The 22,095-nt window shown below is 49.1% G+C and overlaps 1 protein-coding gene across 5 annotated transcripts in view; it reads right to left on the reverse strand.

The window, feature by feature from the left end:
• Nucleotides 1-1,008: 1,008 nt before the first annotated feature.
• The window catches only part of MICU1 (mitochondrial calcium uptake 1), an 83,608-nt gene continuing 62,521 nt past the window's right edge, over nucleotides 1,009-22,095 (reverse strand). For all 5 annotated transcript variants that reach the window (XM_027692888.1, XM_027692887.1, XM_027692886.1 and 2 more), the window contains 4 exons: nucleotides 12,127-12,264; nucleotides 8,092-8,200; nucleotides 3,172-3,261; nucleotides 1,009-1,761 (listed from right to left, as the gene is read on the reverse strand). In XM_027692888.1, coding sequence (XP_027548689.1) covers nucleotides 1,601-1,761; nucleotides 3,172-3,261; nucleotides 8,092-8,200; nucleotides 12,127-12,264 — 498 coding nt within the window. In that variant the 3' untranslated portion in view covers nucleotides 1,009-1,600. The remainder of the gene's footprint in view (nucleotides 1,762-3,171; nucleotides 3,262-8,091; nucleotides 8,201-12,126; nucleotides 12,265-22,095) is intronic.

Consider the following 22,095-nt stretch of genomic DNA (forward strand, 5'->3'; position numbering starts at 1 on the left):
CTTTTAAACAGCTCCTGGGGCTCCAGGGACTGTGCCTGGAACGGCGGAAGGAAGGAGATGCTGAACAGGGAGGAGGCTGCTCTGGGCTGCTCCATGGATTCAGTCCCACTGGGGGTGGAGCGGCCTCAGTTTAGTTCCGAAGGAGAGAGCGGTGGTATTTCCATGGAGCTGTCCATGGGAGCACAGCCCCTCCTGCAGACAGGGGGGCAAACCTGCACCCCCAGCTCGTGGCTGCGGGTTGTGACATGTGTGAGACATGGGACCCACACCCGAGTGGAGCAGGGAAATGAGGGGAGGAAGGAGTTGACAGTAGATGGAATGATCTCTAACAGCAGGATCAATATCCTAGTATGAATCATGGAATGGTTTGGGTTGGAAAGGACCTTAAAGCTCATCCAGTCCCACCCCCTGCCATGGGCAGGGACACCTCCCACTAGCCCAGGTTGCTCCAAGCCCCATCCAGCCTGCCCTTGGACACTTCCAGGGATCCAGGGGCAGCCACAGCTTCTCTGGGCAACCTGTGCCAGAGCCTCCCCACCCTCACAGGGAAGAGTTTGTTCCCAATGTCCCATCTAACCCTGCCCTCTGGCAGTTTGAAGCCATTCCCCCTTGTCCTGGCACTCCAGACCCTTAGAAATAGTCTCTCTCCATCCTTCTTCTTGTCTCCCTTCAGGTCCTGGAAGGCCACAGTCAGGTCACCCCAAAGCTTCTCCTCTCCAGGCTGAACAATCCCAGCTCTCCCAGCCTTTGCTCCCAGCAGAGCTGCTCCAGCCCTCTGATCATCTTGGTGCCTCCTCTGGTCTGGCTCCAGCAGCTCCATGTCCTTGCTGTGCTGGGGAAGGAAAGTATTCTAGAGGTGATTTATCCCCTCTGTCTTTCCAGCTCTGGAAAGCCATGGGATTTTTTTTCCCTCCCCTTCCCAAACACTCCATGTCCTGTGCCCCGTTCACCACCAGCCGTGGGTGAAGAGCTGAAGGAACCCAGAGAGACGAGCCACGAGCCACGTGGTTGTGAGCAACACCTTTACAGGACATTTTACAGAGAGGGCAGCACTCAGCAAACATCTGTCAGCACATTCCCGTGACAATTCCCCACAGAGAGGGCTCTCAACTGAGGAAATCCATCAGGGACCTCCTGCAAGGCAGGAAGGGCAGCAGAGCTGGTTGCTCCACCACTTTTAGCTGCTCTTACCCAGAGGCAGCACCTCAGCCTGAGGGGTGCACAGAGTGTTTGGCCATCCGAAATCCTGGTGTGGGATCCAGGAAACCCAGGAATCTTTCCCAGGAGCAATCTAAGAGCAAAGATAACCCTAGTGCCATTTTGCCATAGCATCAATAAAGGTGATTTAGGTTCAGCTTGTGCACCCCTGGCTCTCCCACACAGCACATCACGGGGGTGAGGGCAGTGGAAGTCCTTTCCTTTTTCCTGAGAGAGAGGAATTGCAGGGAGGCAGCAGCAAGCAGAAGCTGCAAATACAACAGGCTGGGATACTGAACCTGGATTTACAAAAACCTCCTGTTATGGACAGCCAGAGCCTGGTGCTGCCCTGCCGTGGTGCCGGGGCTGATCCAGGGAATGTGGGAGCTCCTTCCCGACCCCGCTACTGTTTGGGCGCCGTGAAATCCCACGCTGTCTCCTGGGCACACTTCCACATGGCCCTCATGAGCCGAGTGAAGCCCATGTCCTTGGGCTTCTCCAAGCCTCTCATCAGGCGCTGCTTCATGATGGCAACAAACTCCTTGTTGCTCAGCTCTCCGTTCCCTGTGAGGAGGAGGGAGAATCATCAGGAACCCACCAGCAACCTCCTTGAAGTGAGAATGTTAAAGGGCAGCAGGGGTGTCATTCCCTGCAGAGCACCAAGTCACCTCTGGCTTCCACCTCCCAAAATACCCCGCTGAGCAAGGGTTCCTGAGGCACAGTGTGTAAATCCCAGCCCTCTGGATGCTGCCCTGCTCTGCCTGGCACTGCCACGTCTTGCAGGGCCAGTCTTGAAGGCAGAAAAGCAAATGGCCCACAGGAAACTCTCTGCTTTAAGTAATTTAGGAAATGACAGGAGTGCAGGGTAACAGCACAAATTTTCCTTAATGGAGTAGAAGGGAAGATTCATTAATCTACTGAGGTTATTGAGAATATTGCCCTGGGCAGCAAAGTTCCAGCAAACTATTAAGGAGTCAGGGAAATTCCCTCTGGTGCTGCAGGTTTTTGAGGTGCAGGTGGTAATGTCTGTAAACACTGATGGAGTGAAAACACCAAAATAATAAACAAAAGAGGTCTGTGCCTGCTTTTCCACTTGATTCCTTCCTAGAGGGACTCTTTTGGCAACCCAAATCTTTCCCCTCAAAGGTTTGCTATCAAAACATTTAGCAGATTCTCCTCTGAGGGGATGCAAATGGGGGATATTTGGATATGTTTTGGCTCACTCCAGCCTGATGATCCGGCTTGAAAATCGTATCAGAAAGTGCCACTGAAGCACAGAGGAAAACAAAACAAAAGATGTGACCTTAGAAAGGTGCAAAGCAGCAGGTCGGGGCTGAAACCAAGAGGGACAAGAAGGAGTAAAATAATTAAACATATTTTTTAACGTTCATGTTTATGCACCACCACTGCCACCCAGAGCTGCCAGACCCCAGTGACGGTGCTGGAGGAGCAGGGAGCCAGCAGGCACTCTGGTTTTGGCTGGACAGCTTTGGGCAAAGGCAGAATTTCCTGCTTTCCAAGTCGGAATCGCTGCCATCGTTCCCTGGTGGCAAAGACTGCAGTGAGTCTCATTAAATCAACCCAAGAGTGCTTGAGTGTGGCAACAGACGCCCTCAGAGCGCTGGGGCCAGCAAAGCAACGAGCTTCCAGCAGGGCACAGAGCTGCCACCAATTAATTAAGCTGATATTTGTCCAGGATTTTGGAAATAAGATTCCCAGACCGGCTCGCTTCCAACCCTGGAGCACAACAGCTCCTTTTGTGACACAAACCAGAGTTCTGGGGAGGGGGGAAAGAAGCTGAACCCACCAAACCCCTCCCACCCAGCACTCAGCAGGTGGGTGCCACTGGACACCCTTCCAAAAGTGCAGGAGCATCTCTGCGGATCCCAAAGAGCAGAAGGGCAGTTTTTCCCCCTGGATTTCTTCCCCTGGCTGGCCTCTCCCCCAGCCTGGCCCCGAGCTGGGGTCACTCACCGTCGCAGTCGAAGAGCGCGAACACCACGTCGCACACGTGGTCCGAGAGCTCCACCTTGGCCACCGTCCTGGCCACCTGCTGCATGGTCACTGCAACACAGGGCACAGCACAGCCTCAAAAACAGCCCCCCAGAGCCCCCACCTTCCCCCTGCAACACAGGGCACAGCACAGCCTCAAAAACAGCCCCCCAGAGCCCCCACCTTCCCCCTGCAACACAGGGCACAGCACAGCCTCAAAAACAGCTCCCCAGAGCCCCCACCTCCCCACTGCAACACAGGGCACAGCACAGCCTCAAAAACAGCTCCTCAGAGCCCCCACCTTCCCCCTGCAACACAGGGCACAGCACAGCCCTCAAAACCAGCTCCCTGACACCCCCACCTTCCCCCTGCATCGCTGCCTGGCCGTGGAGGGGCTGCTGGTGAGCATCACCCTGCTGACACCCGGGGGGGCAAGAGAAGTGTTAAAAACCCCCAAGGTGAGATGGGTTTTTTTCCTCCCCCTTTTGGTTACAAAATCAGAAGGAAGTGTCAGCACCACAGCAAGCTCCAAGTGGGAAACCTCTCCTTGATCAACAAGGCAGCTCCTTCTGACAGTGTTGCAAAGGTGATACTCCATGAACCAACTATTCCAGCAGGCTGGGAATAAGAAAAACTGGTTTTCCTGCTGCAACCCAAGGCCAATAAGTGCAGAACGAACCCCTCCACCCTCCCTCAGTGGGCAGCCCAGGTTAACCTTGCCATAAAATAGAGAGTTGTAAGGAATTACTTCCCTTTTCTCCCCTGACTGGTAGTTTTATTCCCACCTCTAGAAAAGAACAGTCCATGGAGCCATCAATCTTGCAGGGTTAGGCAGTGGATTTTGCTGTATAAATGGGGGGAAAAGCCCTCCCTAGGCTGCTGTGAGTGTATTTAAATTGCTTCCCTACAAAGCCTGACCTGAGGAGAGCCCATCTGGAGAGACTTTGTACTGTGAGCCCACAGTGGCTGGGAGGAATGTTCAGCTGCAGAGCTGCCCTGCAGCCAGGGAAAAGAGGGAAGTGGTGCATCACAAGATCAGACTGCAACCCAAAAGAGCCTCTCCTTTCCTCCACAGCATCCTTCTGGGATCGTGCATCCCTCTGCAGAGTTATTGGCCCTTCAGGAATTTTGAACAGTTACGTGTTGTGTGTCAGAAAGGAAAAAATGAGCCTCTCATCTGTACCATAACTGGATTAATTAGAAACTGCATGAAGTGTTTCTAACAGGATTTTTCTTTCATGACTGTGTAGATTATTGGTGCTTTCCACCCCATTTCTGCTCACCTGAGTGAGGTTTGGGGCTTTTGGGGAGGAATCCACACCCACCATCGTGTCCTTTTCCCTTATAAAACCTTTGACTAAACAATGCAGGAGAAAACTGAATTTACACAGAAGTTGGATTTATATATATATATATATCTATATCTATGATCCCTCCTCTTATTCATTTTTCCTGGCTGCAGTTTTCCCAGCTATAACTTGTACTTAGGGGCTGCTGCTTCCTCTTCAATGAATCAAACTGTACAAGTGTCAGCTCCATCATATCACTCTTGCTTGATGCCAAAATTACTTCCCAGGGGTTGTGTGACTGTGCTCAGTAAGGATTGTGTTGGTTTTTAAGGAATCACAAGGAAGGGGGAAGTGTCTCTGCTTTCCATTTTGACACACACACTCCAGACTAGGAGGGAGCTCAGAGAGGTAAATAAAATTGAAGGAAACCTCCCTGTGTAATTTCTTTACCATTTTACAAGATGAAATAGGTGCTACCTGGGAAAACATCTAAAACAAAGCTTGTCCAGATTTGGGGTTCTGGGATGGCTGCATCCATCTCCCCATGGAAAGTCTCCTGCATTTCATGCCAGTGGAAATGAGTTCCACGTTTCTATCTTGAAAGGCTTCTAAAATCCCATGCATTGGTGTCCCCACTGGTCCCTTTAATGAGCCATCTGAGCTATTTTATGCAAGTTTAGTGTCTGACACAGTTAAGTTTTTCCCCACTCCAATTCCCAGAACCACACCATGAGCAATGTCTCACCAAGTGCAGAGCCTTGCCAGATGGCAAACTCCCCTTTTCCCCTCCATCTTGAGATTAATCCCACATTTGGCCAAAATAATGGCCAGCTGGGCTGCTGCCTTTGTTTGCCAAATGGCAGGGGGGTGACAGGAGCAGGGCTCCCTGCCCTGGGCCGTGCCAGGGTGGAAAGGCAGGACACGTGTTTTGGGCTCCCAGAAACCAGCCTCACACTGACACACACATTTCATTTCAAGGACCACAGCTGGAAATGTTGGGTGGCAACATAACCAGCAAAAATCTACTGCACTTTTTTCAAATCACCTGTACATGTACGTGCTGGAGCATCCACCCAGGAGAGAGATGGATAAACCTTATGCAGTCCCGTGGCACGGCACATTTTTCTTTTTATCCTCAAAAATGTGAGGCTGCAGCTGAGGAGAAACTGTTTTGACATCAAAGGGAGCACAACAGAAAGTCAGGGAGATCAGGGAAAAAAGCAGAGCTGACCCACTGTTTGTGTCATATCCACAGGCATAAATATGTAAAGAAAGGAGATTCCTTGGAGATACCCCAAATGTGACTGAGGGTGGCCCAGGGCTGTCTGTGACCCTGTTGGACAGGAGGGTCTCCAGAGGCTCAGCCATCTCCCCTTGCTTAGGCCCATTCCAAGCAAAGTGCATCCATGCCTTGCCCTGCAGCCCAAAGGAGTTATTCCATGGCTCTGGAAGGGCTGCTTGGAGGCACTGCCAAAAAAAGTGCAGTTCACCCCCTGGACTGCAAAGGGAATAAGCACTGAATTCAGCTCCTCTCCTGCTGCCAGCTGTGAGCCCAGGCTGGGGAAGATTTCTAAGGAATGCCTATGATTTAAGGGAATGACAGCCATTCTGTTTCTGGGAAAATGAAAGATGGGCTAACAAATAATCCGTCTGTTATTAAATGGGTCGTTAAAATACAGGTTTATGATCCTTTGAAAAAGAAGAAGAAGTGACTTTAATTCAGCACAGAAAACAGCCTGTCAAGCTCTGGCTGTTTGGTACCATCCAGGCTGTTTTTTTCCTCTTAAATTTTAAACAGTCCTTCTAAAACTATAATAATGTTTGCTGCATTGTTAGCAGGAAATTACTACACAAACTGTCCTCTTCCTCCTCCCCATCCGACCAGTACTTTTTACATTTGTCAGTTTTTAATAAGAAGCCTTGTGAAAGCTTGGCTTTTAGGAGAGCACACCCCATTTATCACTTATTGGGTTTAAATTTGGCTCCCCTTGTGCCTGAGGAAGGTTCCCTCACCCCACCAGACACTCCCACCCCCACGGCTGGAGCTCCAGCACGAGCTCATTAATGGCACCTAATTAAACAGCAATCACACTGATTCACCAACTGCAGGCAGCCCTAAGTTCTCCACAAACATATTCCACAACAGGACAGCTGCTAATTTCCTGCAGACACCGAGTAAATTGGATTTGCTGGGCTGACACCTCCTCATGGGATGCTGCAGAAAGGGCTCAGAGCGGCCCCAGCACACCCAGACTCGGGGGTTTTACTTTGAAATGAAAAAACAAAATCCTACCAGCTTCTTTTAACTTTAAGTCTTAAGGTAACTGTGATATAAAACAAAGAGCACAGATGATTCCCCCCACCAAAAAATTAAAGGTGAGAAGTGCTGCTGACACACCCAAGAAGAGATGTGACACGTTTGACTCCCTCTGTAATTCCACTGCCCAAAAACCTATTAATGCCTCAATATTCCCACAACAGCAGCAGTTGGAATAACTTACTTCTGAAATGTTTAGTTTTGCAGGTGCCTGAATACATCAGCTTTAACTTCCTAGTAAGACAAGAGTTTCCACTTAGCCTAAAAAACTTGTAATGAGTTTGACATCTTTTTTTTATAACCCCAGGCTGAGAGCTTTAAAAAAAAATAATCCAGAAGAGAAACCTGTGATAAATCCTGGCAGCAGAGAGCCAGACTTTGATTTTAAATGTATGGTTTGGGGTGGTTCTTTTGCCTTTTTTTTACACCAGTGTGTCCAATTTGAGAACACAGCTGATACAGAGCAGCTCAGAAAAGGAAACTCACAGTGAGAAGAAGGATATGGATTGGTCTGATCAATAAACCACGTTATTGCCAAGCTCCCCAGGAAACACCAGCTCTGAGGTTTAATCAGCTCACTCCTCTGGCCACACACACAGACTCTGGACAGGCTTTAATGCTCAGTCTGGGAGCTCAGTGGGGTTCCAGTGCTCCCCCTCCTGCCCTCCAGCACACCTGGGAGCTCCAAAGCTGCCACTACTTGGATTCCCCATCAGGAATGCAGCTTCTGGCCACACAGCCCTTATTTCTAGGCAAAGCCTCTGATTTTTGAGCAGAGCTGGAACAAATCAAGGTCTGAGCAGTTCCTGCCACCAACCCCACTGCTGGTCTGTGCCTCTCCTTGTGGATCAGGGATCTCCAGAGAAGGGAAGTTGGCAAGAGTTCTTTTACACAGTTTCTCAAGTCCTTTGTAAAGGGAGGAAAAAAGGTCACTTCAGAAGATGGGGATGCAGAAGAAACACTGGTGTCCCTGGGATCTGGAAGCAGAGTCTGTGACACACTCACTAGGTCATCTTGCCTCTGCTCCCATCACAATGGTCCTGCTGTGCCCATTCAGGCTGCACATTTCTGCCTTTTTTCCTCTATATCTAAAACTAAGGAAGTACAAAACCTAAAATCCCTCTTTATCCAGGGATGTAGCAAGTTAAACATGTCATTACAGGGAGGAATTGCAATTTGGGTACATTTTTAACCCGTCAGCCTGGGCTTGTTTGACATCTTCCCAACTCCAAAGACATGGTATGAGCTGTGCTCCCTCAGGCTTTCAGCACCTAAACCTCCTTCAAGTTTTCCTACCTTTATCCAGAGAAGCTCCAGCCATGTGGTAGAAGCTCAGAGCCGTGTCCACGTCGTTTATGTTCTTCAGAAAAGTGAAGAAGTTCTCCACCTCCTCAAATGTCAGCCCCTAGGACAGAGACAAGGCACCCACATGGTGATGGGAACAGGAGACTATGGACAGTACCTGGACATGACAAAGTGGCTCGTTGGCCCAAAGCTGGATCCAGAGGGCAGTTGCACACTCCAAAAGTGCTGATTTTTGGAAGCCTGCACACTTGCAATGACAAGGTGAAACAGTCCATGAGCTGTAAGGTCTCTCCCATGAGCTGCAGGGATCCCTGGGGGGATGCAGCTCTTCCCCAGAAGGTGACACTGCAGAGCAGGCACAGATGTGCCCCCCTGGCTTTGCTGCAGGGCTGGATCGTTGTCTGCTCTGCTCTCCTGGGATGGGGAAGCACAGGGACAGGCATGGGAAGGTGTCCTGAGATCCCCCAGGAGAGGAGCTGCAGCTCTGGGACCCCCACCTGGTCACACCACACCTGATTTTACCAACCTGTTCAGCACCAGCACAACCACAGTGTGCTGGGACAGGAGCTGGAGCCTCCAGCTGCTCCAGCACAGCCCAGGAGGAGGGAAATCACCAGCACAGCAACAACCACTCAGCCTTCCCCTTTGGAACAGACAAATCAGCTTGTCAAGAGCACTTCAGGCCCAGGCTCCTCCCTTCCTGCCTGGCAGGACGGACTGATAGGGCAAGATATGAAACATCCCAGCTGCAGAACCCAGCACATCTCTCACCCATGGTCTGCATGAGAGCACACGCTCAGCCTGCACTGTCAAACATAAATCCACATGATCTGCTGCAACCCTGCTCAAACAACTCCTCATCAGGAGCCACCAATCTTCTTGGGAAAGAAAAAAGCACATTTTGAAGGGCTCCTCACACTGACACGTGCAGCCTGTTCCTGTCTTTGCTGTAGAACTGAGCATGTGGCAATGCACCGATGATCTACGTGTGCACCAACACGTGAACAGCAGCTTTGTCAGCCCTGGATCCATGGAGCCAGGCCAGAAAGGATGAGATGGCAAAATGGGATAGCACACGTGGACTAGGGAGCTGGACAAATCCCTGGTGGATCTGCAGGGAGCTTTCCTTGAACGTGTACCTGCCCCACTTCCCAAGATGTTCAGCAGAATTAAATTAAACACTGTCCTAGCAAAAAAAAAAATAACCCCATAAATCAAGTGGTTCTGCAGGAAGCACTGCAAAGATCCCTCTGCTTGGTACAAGAGAAAATATCTTTGCAATTATCAGGATGCCTCCCTGCCATGCTTTTCCTGGCTGACAGGCTCCTGCCTGGGAGCAGGGCATGACAAACGAGGGAGGAACCACAAGGTGCACAGTCACTTCCAGGCCAGCAGAACACCCTGTGCTGGGAGGTACCTGCTCTGTCTGGGACACGTGAGGCTTGTAGTGGTGGCTACAAGGCATCCCAGCAGCTGTTCTAAGCAAAGAGCCAAAAATGTTGCATTTTCCTGGGATGCTCCACCATGAAATGACAGATGTCAAGGCCAAACAGTGCAAAACAGACCCTTGGTTGGAATCCTGGAAGGGTTTGGGTTGGAAGGGACCTTAAAGCTCGTCCCATTCCACCCCTGCCATGGGCAGGGACACCTCCCACCAGAGCAGGTTGCTCCAAGCCCCATCCAACCTGGCCTTGGACACTACAATCCCAAATACAGGGAAGGTTTACATGTTTGCATATATAAATTTGTGGTCCTTTCAGCAGCTGAAAAAGCAAAACCAATGACATACATGTGCATCCTACAAATCTGGGCTTTCATATGGACTGACACTGAATTTCTGCAGCAACAATGCCTTTACTATTATGAAATTTAATATTTTATTGAGGAATCCTGTAGCTGAGATTGGCATCAACACTAACTCTGTCCCAGCTACCAAAATACAAACAAAATCAGAGGCTGGGACAGCCTCAGGCTCGTACCAGCAAGTCACCAGATGACTGATCACCTCTTTCAAGGCCTTTGTAGCTCCAGCTGTTGATTCATAAGCCTGAACCCTTCCATCATTCAGGCAACACTCCCATAACATCAGCAGGCAGCTCCAGGAGCAAACACCTGCTTGTAACATGACAGCTTGAACACCTCCTGCAAAAATTAGGGCCCTTTTCCCCAGGAATCCAGGTTCAGCCAGGGAGAATTACACCTCACTGCCACCCCCTGCCACCTCCACAGAAAAATACCTGAGCCAGCCCCCAAAGCACATACTGACAGTGCCATGAATCACCAGTTTCTGAACAGTCAGCCTGGTTTTCTAGTGGTTAGGGAGACATAAATATATCAAGTACTTTGCTTGTAAATATCCCTGGACTCGGGTCCTTTTCACTGGGAGAAAAGCAGCTGTGTAAGTATAACTTGAGGAGGACAATCACAAGCAATTTTAAGCAAAGCAGCTCTGCTGAATATGCAAAGTTCACATATCCAGGGTAAAGTGGGATTTTTCCTCAAGAAAAATAAAAATAAAAAAAAGCAGATTATCAGTTAATACAAGAAAACACTCCCAAAAGCAGGAATGTAGAGTAACAATGCTGTAGAACAGCTAAAGATTAGATTAAACCCAGAGCTTTATCCTTTTGGAGGCTGCCAGGACTGCCTTGTGCAGGACAGGTAATTGCATGAGACAAGGAAGAGGATGTTTGGCAGATTCCATAAGAAAGCTCTCATGAGATAACTGCATTTTCAAGGGAGAGCTTGTTGGTGGCTTTGGAACAGTTACTGGGAGTTTCATCCTCACCAGTGTAAGGAATCAGGAACTTTCCAAGAATTCCATTCCTTGCAAATGTATTTTTTCTTGTCCTATTCCCCATTTTCCTCTCCTTGGAAGTCCTTGGAATAAAAGAAGATAAAGACTTGCTCTGAATCTGGTTGTCTGCAAATAGAAGCACAGTCTGGCTGATTTGGGGATGAGGAATAAGGTAAAAACAAAAAGTTCTTCCCCTGGCACAGATGTCAGGGGCTTGGCTCACACATGAAAGGAAGAAAACATCTGCTGTAAGAAGCCTTCCAAAACAAATCTCTCTGCCTATTTTCTCATTCATCCAGCTACAGTTCAATAATATCTATATATACACACACACACAAATTAAAAACCAAAAATCACAGCAAAAGAACTGACTATTTGCAAACTTTAACAACAGAGCTGATAATTTCTCTTAGACACACATTGCATTGAAGTATTTCTTTCCTGGAAAAATCAAATGATTCCTGTTATTGCAGGAGTCCTATTAAGGCACCAATAGGGGACAAAAAAGGACCAGACCCTGGTCAAAACTTGTGTTTTATAACACACTTGGCATCTAAACCAGTTAAGAAATAAACTCCAGTTCTGATGTCAGGAGGAAGCAGCTCTAAGACAGCCAGCCTGACCCAACAGGCAGCCAAAGACTTCCCATCCATTCTCATAGTGAAGAATTGCTTGTTTATAACCTAGTTAATAAAAGAACATTCCAGCTTTATAGGAGCAGAAGTAAAATTCTAATGCTCGAGTCATTCCTCAGCCCATACTTGCCTTACCTGATAAGGCACGTCCTTGTGCTATGGATCTCTTATTCCAAGGTCTCACACTGAATTAATGAGTGCAGGGTCTGCAAACTTATCCCTCTCTAAATTGTGAGTAATTCAAACAATTTTTCACAGAAGTTAATAACTAAATAATAAACCTCCTGGTCGCAGCAGCTAATTAATCCAAGGTCGAGCCGGGAACCAGGAGCAATGTTTGTTCTGGCTCCAGACCCAGGGTAAATTTGCTCAGCAAATTTAATTTTTAAAATTACAGCATCCATTTCCATAGGAACGAGCCTGCACTGAGCCCTGACCACTGCACTCCCATCTCCTCCCCCTCCCTGCCAGGGATGCTCTCCCCGAGGGCAGGGATGCTCTCCCTGAGGACTCTCCCTCAGGACACGGAGCTTGCTCAGCATGGCACAGCTGCCCCCACCTCAACCTCCCGAATTTCCCATGAATGCCACTGACCTCTCCGTCCTGGAAGTGCTTCTTGAGCTGCTTGAGCATGACAGTGAGCTTCTTGGACTGCACCCCGCTGTAAGCCAGCAGCATGCTCCCGAACTGCCGCTCCGTGATCCGCCCCTCCACCGGCTCGTGCCGCTCGAACTGCAGGGACACAACACAGGTGTGGGAACAGGGCAGCAGGAGCCTCCACCCCGGGGTGTGAGCTCCAGAAGGCATCACAACAGAGAATGGGAATCACAACAACACTTGGGAAGAAACATCTCCAATATCTGCTTTCCCCAGGAATTGACAAGTCAACGTTCTCCCCGCGTGACCCTCCTGGGAGAAGCCTTTGCATCTTGCCCCGTTGGTTTTCCCTCCCAGGACTGAGCCAGCGTGCCAGTGAGTGCTTCAAAAAGCACGTGCAGGAGGGGTTCCATGGCTGCTGTTAACAAACCAAAGGAAAGGCTTTGCAAAAACTGAGTCTCACTTCAGCTCTTCTCTGCTCCAAGCCCTGGGTGGGTGTCCCAGCAAGGGAATGGTCGTGGATGCCTCCAGACTTCACCTTCCCCAAGTTCTCCTTGTCCTCAGCCCCCCTGACCCTTCCAAACGCTGCTGTGTTTGCCCTGCAGGAGGTTTTCTCCATAAATCCCTCTCTCCTGCAGTACTTCATCTCCTGGTTTTTGCTGCAGGGGAGGAGGGAGAAGCAATTCCCCAACCTGGGAAGGTGCTGGCTTGGAACACCAGGGCTCTGCTCACTGAATAATGCAGATTTCATCCTCCTCCTGTTCCCCACCTCTTTGTGACTCTACCAACATGTCAGACCTCACCTGGTTTCACAGATCTCAGCACTCAGGATCCCTTATTTGGTATAAATGATATCCCTTCAAACTTATCAGGAAACATACACTGGACACACTCCAGCTGATCACAAGCCAGAAGATGACATTTAACAACAATTTTAACTTTTAAACTCGTAAAGAACAATGTGGTACCAGTTACTTGGCACTCCACTGCCCAGGGAGTTCACCAGTCCTGCCTCAACTGCTCTTCTGTGCTACTAACTTCTTAATTATCAGCATATCAGCCAGATTTTGGCTGCTTTTCCCAATGGAACACCCAGTGATTCCTGACACGTGGAGCACCAGGGCTGCAGGGGTTTGGATGGTTGGTTTGATTCTCCCCAATGGAGAAATTCTGCTCCTTGGCACCTTGTGCTCTCACCTGGGTGGCCCACGCAGGATTTGGGGAAAAGATGGTGCTTTTTACTGTCACCTGACACAGGATTTGGGGATTACTCAGGATGCAAAACGTGGGCCTCTCCCATTCTCGTGTGCTGGGGAAAGGAGGGGGGGGAAACTCACTTGGAGGAGAAGTATGTTCTTCATTAAAAAGCAGAAGTAGTTTCTGCCGTGTTTGAAGGATGCAAACAAGTTTTACAACACCCCAGGGACGCTGTCAGCACTGGTTCAAAAGCAGCACCAACTCTTTCTTCTCCTGTAATATTCCTAATTTCATCCCCAAAGACACAAACCAGCATTTTTATACCACCAGCTTTCAAATATCCCAAGTTTTAGCAGAGCTTTAGGCAGCATCTTTTATTAAAGGCTGAGAATCGGGTGCAAATATCTCAAATCAACCTCATAAGTGGTGAATATGCTCAGAAAAGCTTAAGTCAGTGTCTAAAAGCCCAGTTAGGAGACAATGCTGAAGGACAAAATAAAGATAAATGAAATCTAAGATGAAAACTACAATAACTTATTTATACAAATCTCTTTAAAGTACCAAATCATCCTGATTCCCTGGGAATAAATCAACTCATCTCCCCCCTTGTGAGCTCCAAAACTGGTTCTGACTTTTCATTTCTGCAGGTGGTTGTCAGATGCAGTGATGAGTCCATACAATTATCCACAAGAAATAAAACCCTGAAAACTGTGGAACTAATGCTGTTTGCTCTGGGTTTATCTCACTTATTTTAATAAAATGAGCATCTCTAACATTAAACCAAAACACTCAGATGGCCCAAGAGTGATGCTCATTGCAAAGGCCAGTCCAGAAAGGGGCTGGCACAGAGAGCTGGTCAACACCCAGCTCCCAAATTCCAATGGAGCCACCACTGAACTGAGAAAGAGCAGCAGAATCACAGCAATGGATACAGAAAGTTCAAAACTTGCCTCCAAGCTAGTGTCAGACACATTTAAATTAATTACAGAAGGGAGAAACAGGGCATGTCTCTTCGAGATGATGTAGGCAAATCTCAGGCAGATAATTCTGCTTATTTTTTGCTGGTATGTCAGCAATTCTGTTTATTCCTAAAGAAACTGGGCTTCAAAGGATCTGTGGGTGGAAATCCCTTGATTTCTGCTGCAAAATAACACCCCCAGCTATCCCTGACACCCCTTTTCCCACCTCCCTGCCTGGGAGCAGAGGGACATCTGCATCCCCTGCCTTCTGGAAAGTCTTCTGGGCAACCCATTTGGAAATGAAGGAGGGTGCAAAGCCTACTGTTATTTTAATTTCAGTACTTAATACACAGCCTACAAACACTGTCAAGTGTTAAAACCCCCTGGGTATTTGAAAAGGCAGGAAAAATAGTGCCCTTTCCCAGGTAATCACAATCCTTTGCCTTCATGCTTGGGATGATTCTGGACAGGTGATTTTCCCAGTTACTCAGGGGGGAAAAAAAACCTCCAAACCCTCCAAGGATGGGATGCACCCAAGGGCAGAGCACACTGGGATTTGTTGGAGGCAAGCAAATGCTGTGACAGCCTTTCTGCCTTTCGTGATCCCAAAGAAAGGCAAAGCAGGGCCAGAGCAGTCGCTCATCCAGAGTGGGATGGAGCAGCTCCCACACAGGACACCCTCCAGCAGGGAAAATGGAGGGGATGGGGGGTCCTACCCCTTCTCAAACTGCAGCCCCAAAATCTCCACACACAGGACAGAGGCCGGCGAGTCCAACACCTCGGGAGCAGCTTCCACCAGCAGCCACTTGGTGCCAGCAGTGGATTCTGCATCCACACACCGGCCAGGAGAAGGAAAAACAACCCTGCCAGGGCCCTTCCTGCAGGCAGGACACCTGAGAGGCTGGAGGAATTAGCTTAAAATATAAAAGGCAGTATTTTGAAATTCATTAAAAGCCGATGCAACGTGAAAGGAAATCCAAGGTGTTTATGGAACATGCAGTTCATCGGGAACTGGAGGGACAGGACACAGGGAATGGCTTCAAACTGCCAGAGGGCAGGGTTAGATGGGATACTGGGAAGGAATTCTTTGCTGTGAGAGAGGTGAGGCCCTGACACAGGTTGCCCAGAGAAGCTGTGGCTGCCCCTGGATCCCTGGAAGTGTCCAAGGCCAGGTTGGACGGGGCTTGGAGCAACCTGGGCTGGTGGGAGGTGTCCCTGCCCATGGCAGGGGTGGGACTGGAGGAGCTTTTAGCTCCCTTCCAACCCAAACCATTCTGTGGGAGGGGAAGAAGGCAGGAGAATTGCTCAGCTTCACTGGCCCAGTCCCAGTGGCCAGTCCTGATACACATCAGGGTCCTTTCTGATTTCTTTTTATTTAAAAGACTACCCATGACCTGAAACATGTGTTAAATACTCCCAAACTCCCCAAATCCAACAGGATGATCATCTTCATCCTTCCCTATAAGCTGAAATACAAGTAAACTTCCTTCTAGCTCAGCTTTCTGTCTGAAAAAACAGCCCCACTCTCCTTCTGGTGCCAAGGAAAAGCTTCCTCACGCGAGCAGAGCAGAAAGCAAATAAGCAGTTTTCTCTGCTTCCACATCCCCTCAATTGCACAGCTTTATAGAAAGGCAGTACAAGGACCTGCAGTACAAAGACCCATCATCCCTCTTCTTCCTCGCTTCACAATTTTTTTCCCCCCACTAACTCAATCCTCCTTCCCCTGCAGGAAATCAAATCCCAGCCTCTGGGAAGCATCCACCCGAAACAATTCAGAGACACCACTTGACTGAAAAAAAATCAACTTGCTGGAATTTCTTAAATGCAGACACTGTTCCTCTTTTGTCTCTCCTTCTGCCACCACCAGCTGCAGGGCTGAGACACAGAAAGAAAATATAAGATGAGGCAGTTTCAACTTGCTCCAGGACATCCCTCCTTCAAAAAGAAAGGTCAAACTTAGGTAGCAGACACTTCTCAGGGGAAAGTTTCTCTTTCCAGCTGACTCTCCTTCCTCCTCAGTAACTTTGTCATAACCAGTAGGGGAAAACTCTACCTAAAACCCTCTCTAACCAGAGAGGGCTTAAAAAGCTGCTGCAGGCTGGTGATTGCTGCCAGCAGACTGAGCTGTGCCCAGGAGAGCAGCACCTGCCCTGCACCTGCCTGGGGAGGGAGGTCAGAGCCCCAGACCCCAGAGAGGGCTCAGCATCACTGCCCGGCCACAAGTGATGTAAAATCTCCTGCTGGAAGGTGAGGGCCAGCACTCCTGGCATTTTGGGGCTGCACACCCGGGTTTGTTTGGCTTGCTGAAGAAGAGGGTTAAAACAACCATCAGGCCCCTTCCACTTGGCACAGGAGCAGAAGGAGTTTGGGTTCTACCAAAGCCAGCAAGAGCCTCAAATCCCAGCAGTGCAAGAGGGAAACACGAGCAGCACGATGGAATCACAGCCCAGACTGCTCCTGAAGCAGAGCCAAAAGGATACAGCTCCTGGCCTCTGCAAACACTCATATTAGCTACATATCTTGCTGTATTTTAGAGCCTCTTAAATCTCTAGGAAGGCTTCTCCTAAAAGCCAATCAAACAAATGATGTATTGCCTAAAATCTCAGAGCAAGGATCTCACAAAAAAAAAAAAAATAAAATGTGTGCCACGTTTCCAACTGAGATAGTGAGGAAAAATAAATCTACAAGGACTTTTAGACGGAGAGAAAAGTGTCGAGAGATGATTTTTGAGCTTATTTCTGCTGGTTAAACAAACATCCACAGCAGAAATATTGCAAATACTAATTCTGTCAGGTTTAGGGGTAGTTGGAAAAGGTGACCTGTTCTGAGAGCTTGTTGTGTGCATAATAAGGAATCAAAAGGGTCTGGAAAATAATGATTTGTAGGGTAATAGTCAGATTCACAATATATGACCCTTTAAAGTGGTATTTGCTCACAGCTTTATTTGACAGGCCATAATACATTATTTATCTGCAAACCACTGCAGCACTGGCTCTGTTTACTGTTCTGGAGCAGCAGGCTGCCAGGATCTCTTGTCAAGTTGCATATACAACTATGACAGGAAGGGAAAAAAAGGGGGAAAACACCATACATCTTCCTAAATCCCAACAACCTCCTCCATCCAAAAAAATTTAATGGATTTGTGAGTAAATTGAAGCGTTTGCACAGCACCAAACTACTGCCAAAAAGAAGAGAGGCAAAAGTTCCTAGAGGTTTTTTTTTGGGGGAAGATCGATGATCTAAAATACTAATTTATTTTTTTTTTTATAATTATGCTAAAAGGTTTCTGTGGACAGGGATTCAAAGCACTGGGCTTTGCAAGGTGAAGCTCAGCCTGCGAAAGAGCCACCGGATGGGATTCACAAACTGCATTATCTGGTGAAAACCACCCAAGGAAACAGCTCTGGAGATGATCAAAGCGGGATCCAACGGTGGGAGAAGTGAAAATGGGGAGGGTGCAGGGGAGGAAATGCCAAACCCAGCCTGGACTGTGGTGCCCAGGCTGCTCTGGGCACTGCCCTGCAACGCTGGGCAGAGCAAAGCCCCAGGGAGTCGGATAACCCTGGATAACCCACCCAGGGGAGCAAACCAGGACCTGCACAGCCCACCCTGAGGGCTGGGACAGCCTGGGGAGCTCCCTGCCTGCAGCAGCTCCTGCCCTGTGCTGCACCCAGCTGGCACGGTGCCCACTGCTGAGGGCACTCCCTGATGGCACTCCCTGCTCCAGGGGGACAGGCAGGGCCAGCCCCGCCAGCTCCTGGCTTGGGAAACCACCTCCCAGCGCCATAAAACCAGGCAGAGCACCGGAATTATTTCACTGCCCATTAACTCCCTCCCCTACCTCATTCCCTGGACTCAAGTGTGGGGTTGTACAGCTGGATCAGGCCAGGAAAAATGCTCCCAGCAGCAGCTGGCTTCTCTTTATCCTAAAAAAATTATAAATAAATGAAAGAAAACGGAGCTATTTTCACACGAGAAAAAAATCCAATCTTCCAAATGCTTTCCCTGTTCACACTTTCCCCCTCTGCTCAAGTGAATATGTAGCAGGCAGGTTAAAAATGTCCCTCTGTCAGTGGCAGTGCAATCCCAGCAGGCCAGATGTTGGATAGCTGCTTTGGAGACTCCACTGACCTTGGCAAGGCACTGCTGCCTGCGAGGGGGAAAAATTCATTCCCATCACCAGCCACTTGTTCTGCTTTAATGAGCAATTAAAAAAAGGGTTATGCAAAGATGGTCGGACCTGAACTTCATCCTCATGAATCAAAATTGCTTCCTGCCAGCTCTGGAGACACCAGTGTTCTGAAATTCTGTGCAGCCAGGGAATGAGAGGAAGGAAACCTAAAGAAAAGGAATCAGTCACACTAAGGGAAAAGGACACATCTGGGAAATTAAAGGCAAGTGCTCGCCTGACTGCTGGGATGGAGAGGGGGGAGAGATGAGCAACCTCCTCCCACGGCTGCTCTCCAGGCCTGGCTCTGTTACTGCCACTCCTGCCCTTGACAATGCTCCCGCTGCAAGGAACAGAGCAGCTTTTCCATCCTACACATGCTTGCTGAATGAGAGAAGAGGAAAGTTCAGGAGCAGAACAAGTCCCTGACCCTCCCGCAGGGAAACCCGCGGGACAGCAGAGCTGCAAGTTCCCGAGTCAAGCCATTGCTCTGGAAAACATAGCTCTCCATGGAACTGCTGGGCACAATCTTATTAAGAAATACAGTTCTCTTACTGCCTGTTTCTGCTTGACCTTGCTGCTCAATTCCCCAAGAAGTGTAGGTTTGCAGGAGTTTAATTCAGCCTAGGAGGGAAAAGGGAGCGCCTGTGTCCTGCTCCCACGTCCTTGGTGTGTCAGGAGAGGCAAAGGCAGGGGCTGAAGCACAGCCAGCAACCTGGGGAGGGGCAGAACAAGCTCTGAACCTGGAGCTCGAAAAGGGAGAAAGAGCAAGAGGACTGGAGTGTTTGTTCATCCAGCAGAAGGACGAGGCCAAACTCAAATACCTGCGAGAAGAACATGTTCACACAGACACCCCCAACCTCTTCCCCAACAACTTCTGGCACTCCCTGGCTCCTGCATAACTTGGTTGTGCACACATGAACAAGAGCTAAATGGTTTATCCCTTCTGCTTTATGGACTCAGCAGCACAAACCTCCACACACACTTGAGGCAACATAATTAACCCAAATACCACTGCTGGGGTTCTGTTTGCAGGGGTCCCCCAGAGGGCTGTGCTGCCTGCAGGGGTCCCCCAGAGGGCTGTGCTGTTTGCAGGGGTCCCCAGAAGGCTGTGCTGTTGGCAGGGGTCCCCCAGAAGGCTGTGCTGCCTGCAGGAGCTCGGGGCTCAGCTGCACTGCAGGAGCTCAGACTGGATTTACACGCTCTTCATAAACCAAAGGAGCCTGTTGTTACAGAGCACAACCTTCCACTGCTACTAATGATGCAATAAACAGAAATTCCAATAAAATCCTCCACGGCTTCCCCTGCAGAGCCCCTGCATCAGCCACACTGAAGGCACCCCGTTCAAACACCAGCAGAGCAGCAGTGGGGGTTTTCTCAGCAGGCACTGTGGGGTTGCTCCATGAAGCTTCCATCCCAAAAGAGAGCAGGCACAGCTGCTCCAGCCACCCCAGCCTGTCACACCAGCCCAGCCTCACTGGCACACTCCTGGACCACTGACTGTTTTGGTGACCAGGGACAGGACCCAGGGAAGGGCTGGAGCTGTGCCAGGGCAGGGTCAGGTTGGATCTCAGGGAAAAGTTCTTCCCCCAGAGGGTGGTTGGCACTGCCCAGGCTCCCCAGGGCAGTGGGCACAGCCCCAAGGCTGCCAGAGCTCCAGGAGGGTTTGGACAACACTCTGAGGGACAGGGTGGGATTGTTGGGGTGTCCTGGGCAGGGTGAGGGGTTGGACTGGATGATCCCTGTGGATCCCCTCCAGCTCAGGATATTCTGGGATTTCACAGCTGACATGCGGATGCTTGATATGGTCTCACAATCCCCTCAAACCACCCCACAGCTGATACCTGACTCTTCCTCCCCCTTTCAGGGTGAGGCACTGGGAGGGTTTGATTTCTCTGGTGCAGATGACTGCCCCACTTTGCTTTTCCAGCCTGTCCTAGGGAGGAATTAGTTAGGAATAGTGTTTATGGCATCCTCCAACTGAGGCACCAAGCACAGCTGCCAGTAACTCACCTGGGGTGGTGAACCCCCCACCCCCCACCATTCCCCCTGCTTAATGGAAAAAGGGACTGGAATGGAACCTATCTTGGATCTAAACTGAACTTTCCCTGGTGCACACTTAGGCATCTCATTACCTGCTCTGCTGTTCCTGATGGATGAAAACGACTTTGCCTCAGACTCCTTTATGGTGACTCCTCATGTTTCCTGAGACAGTTATATCTCCCTTCTGTCTTTCCTTTAAGCTGCACATGCCAGGGCCTCATAACTTATCCTTATTTCAGATTTTTTTTCCATACTAACATCCCACTCTGAATTCTTCCCAAGTCTTCGGTTGACATTGGACAAAAACTGAATGCCAGCTTCTCCCCAACCCCTGAGACAGTGCAGTCAACCTGAAAGCTTCATGTGACACTCTCCACTCACATGCCAAGACAAGAGCAGGCTGCTGGCTCTGAATGCCATCAAAAACATGATAAGCTGTCCAAACCATTTCAACTGACTGCCCAGAAATTCCCAGCTAGCATTTGTAAATGCTGGGTTGTGACTCCTTAACTAGAGAGTTCCCTGATGTGAAAATTCATGGTGGTCACATGATCCCATTTTTAACTGGAGATGCCACAAAATTCTGTCATCCACAACACTTTCATGGCTCTCCATCACAAAGGCAGGAACATCAGCCTCATTTCTATTCCCTAAAACTTCTAAAACATGAAATGCAGAAGAGGGAGCACGTAGGGCTGCAGGGTCTCCTGGTAACTCCCTCTCCTTGGCACTAAACCCATCCTGGCTTTGTCCATCCCTGACTACACTAAGTGCTTCTGGAGGGCAAAAGCCTCAATATCCAGATCCTCTTCCCTTCCAGACCTATTGTTTAGAGGTTATTAGTTACCAACACACCTTTTAGCTGGAGTCAGGGGATGACAACAATGACACAGGCCCAGAGTCATGTCAGGAAATCACTAATAAGGAACCCAAACAATTTTGAACCTGCCATTAATTGACCCATTAAAGAGGCAACTCTACTAGTGCTGGTTGGGCTTTTCAGATGTAAGAAAGGAAGAGAAAGCAAGTCTGGGACCAAAGGAGGAGTTTCAGATATTGAACTGACAAGACTATGGAAGTACACAAAATCCATCACAGGATGCAGAGAAGTGGGAATTCACAGGGAAAAGGGGAAAACATTACTTTCCCCATCACTGCTCCCACAGTGGGCAGGGCAGTGGTGATGCTGACAGTGAGGGGATCAGCAGGTAAAGGGCAGCTCTGAGAGACAACTCAGCAAACCATGACAGAGACTGTCACAGAGCTGACTTAAAATAAAAATGCCTTGTGTACGTTTGATAGCAACTTGACCTCCAAAAAGTCTGAGTTTTGGGCCTTTCCTTACAAAGCTCAGCCAATCTGACCCTGCCAGACTTCATTTTTCAAAACAATTTACTGAAGTTACTCTTAAGTAAACTCCGATTTCACCTAAATCACTGCAGCACATACAAAGATACACAACTCATTGCTGCAAACTTTGTTGCCTGTGTTAACAAATCACTGAAAACCTGTATCACTGCCAGCCCATGGAAAAACAAGGCAGAACCCCCAAAAAGTCTTGAGTAAACTGGTAACAACACAGCAGCTTTTAATACCTGG

Source organism: Neopelma chrysocephalum, unplaced genomic scaffold (assembly GCF_003984885.1).
Source record: "Neopelma chrysocephalum unplaced genomic scaffold, ASM398488v2 Primary Assembly neopelma1_89, whole genome shotgun sequence".
Classification (NCBI taxonomy): Eukaryota; Metazoa; Chordata; class Aves; order Passeriformes; family Pipridae; genus Neopelma; species Neopelma chrysocephalum.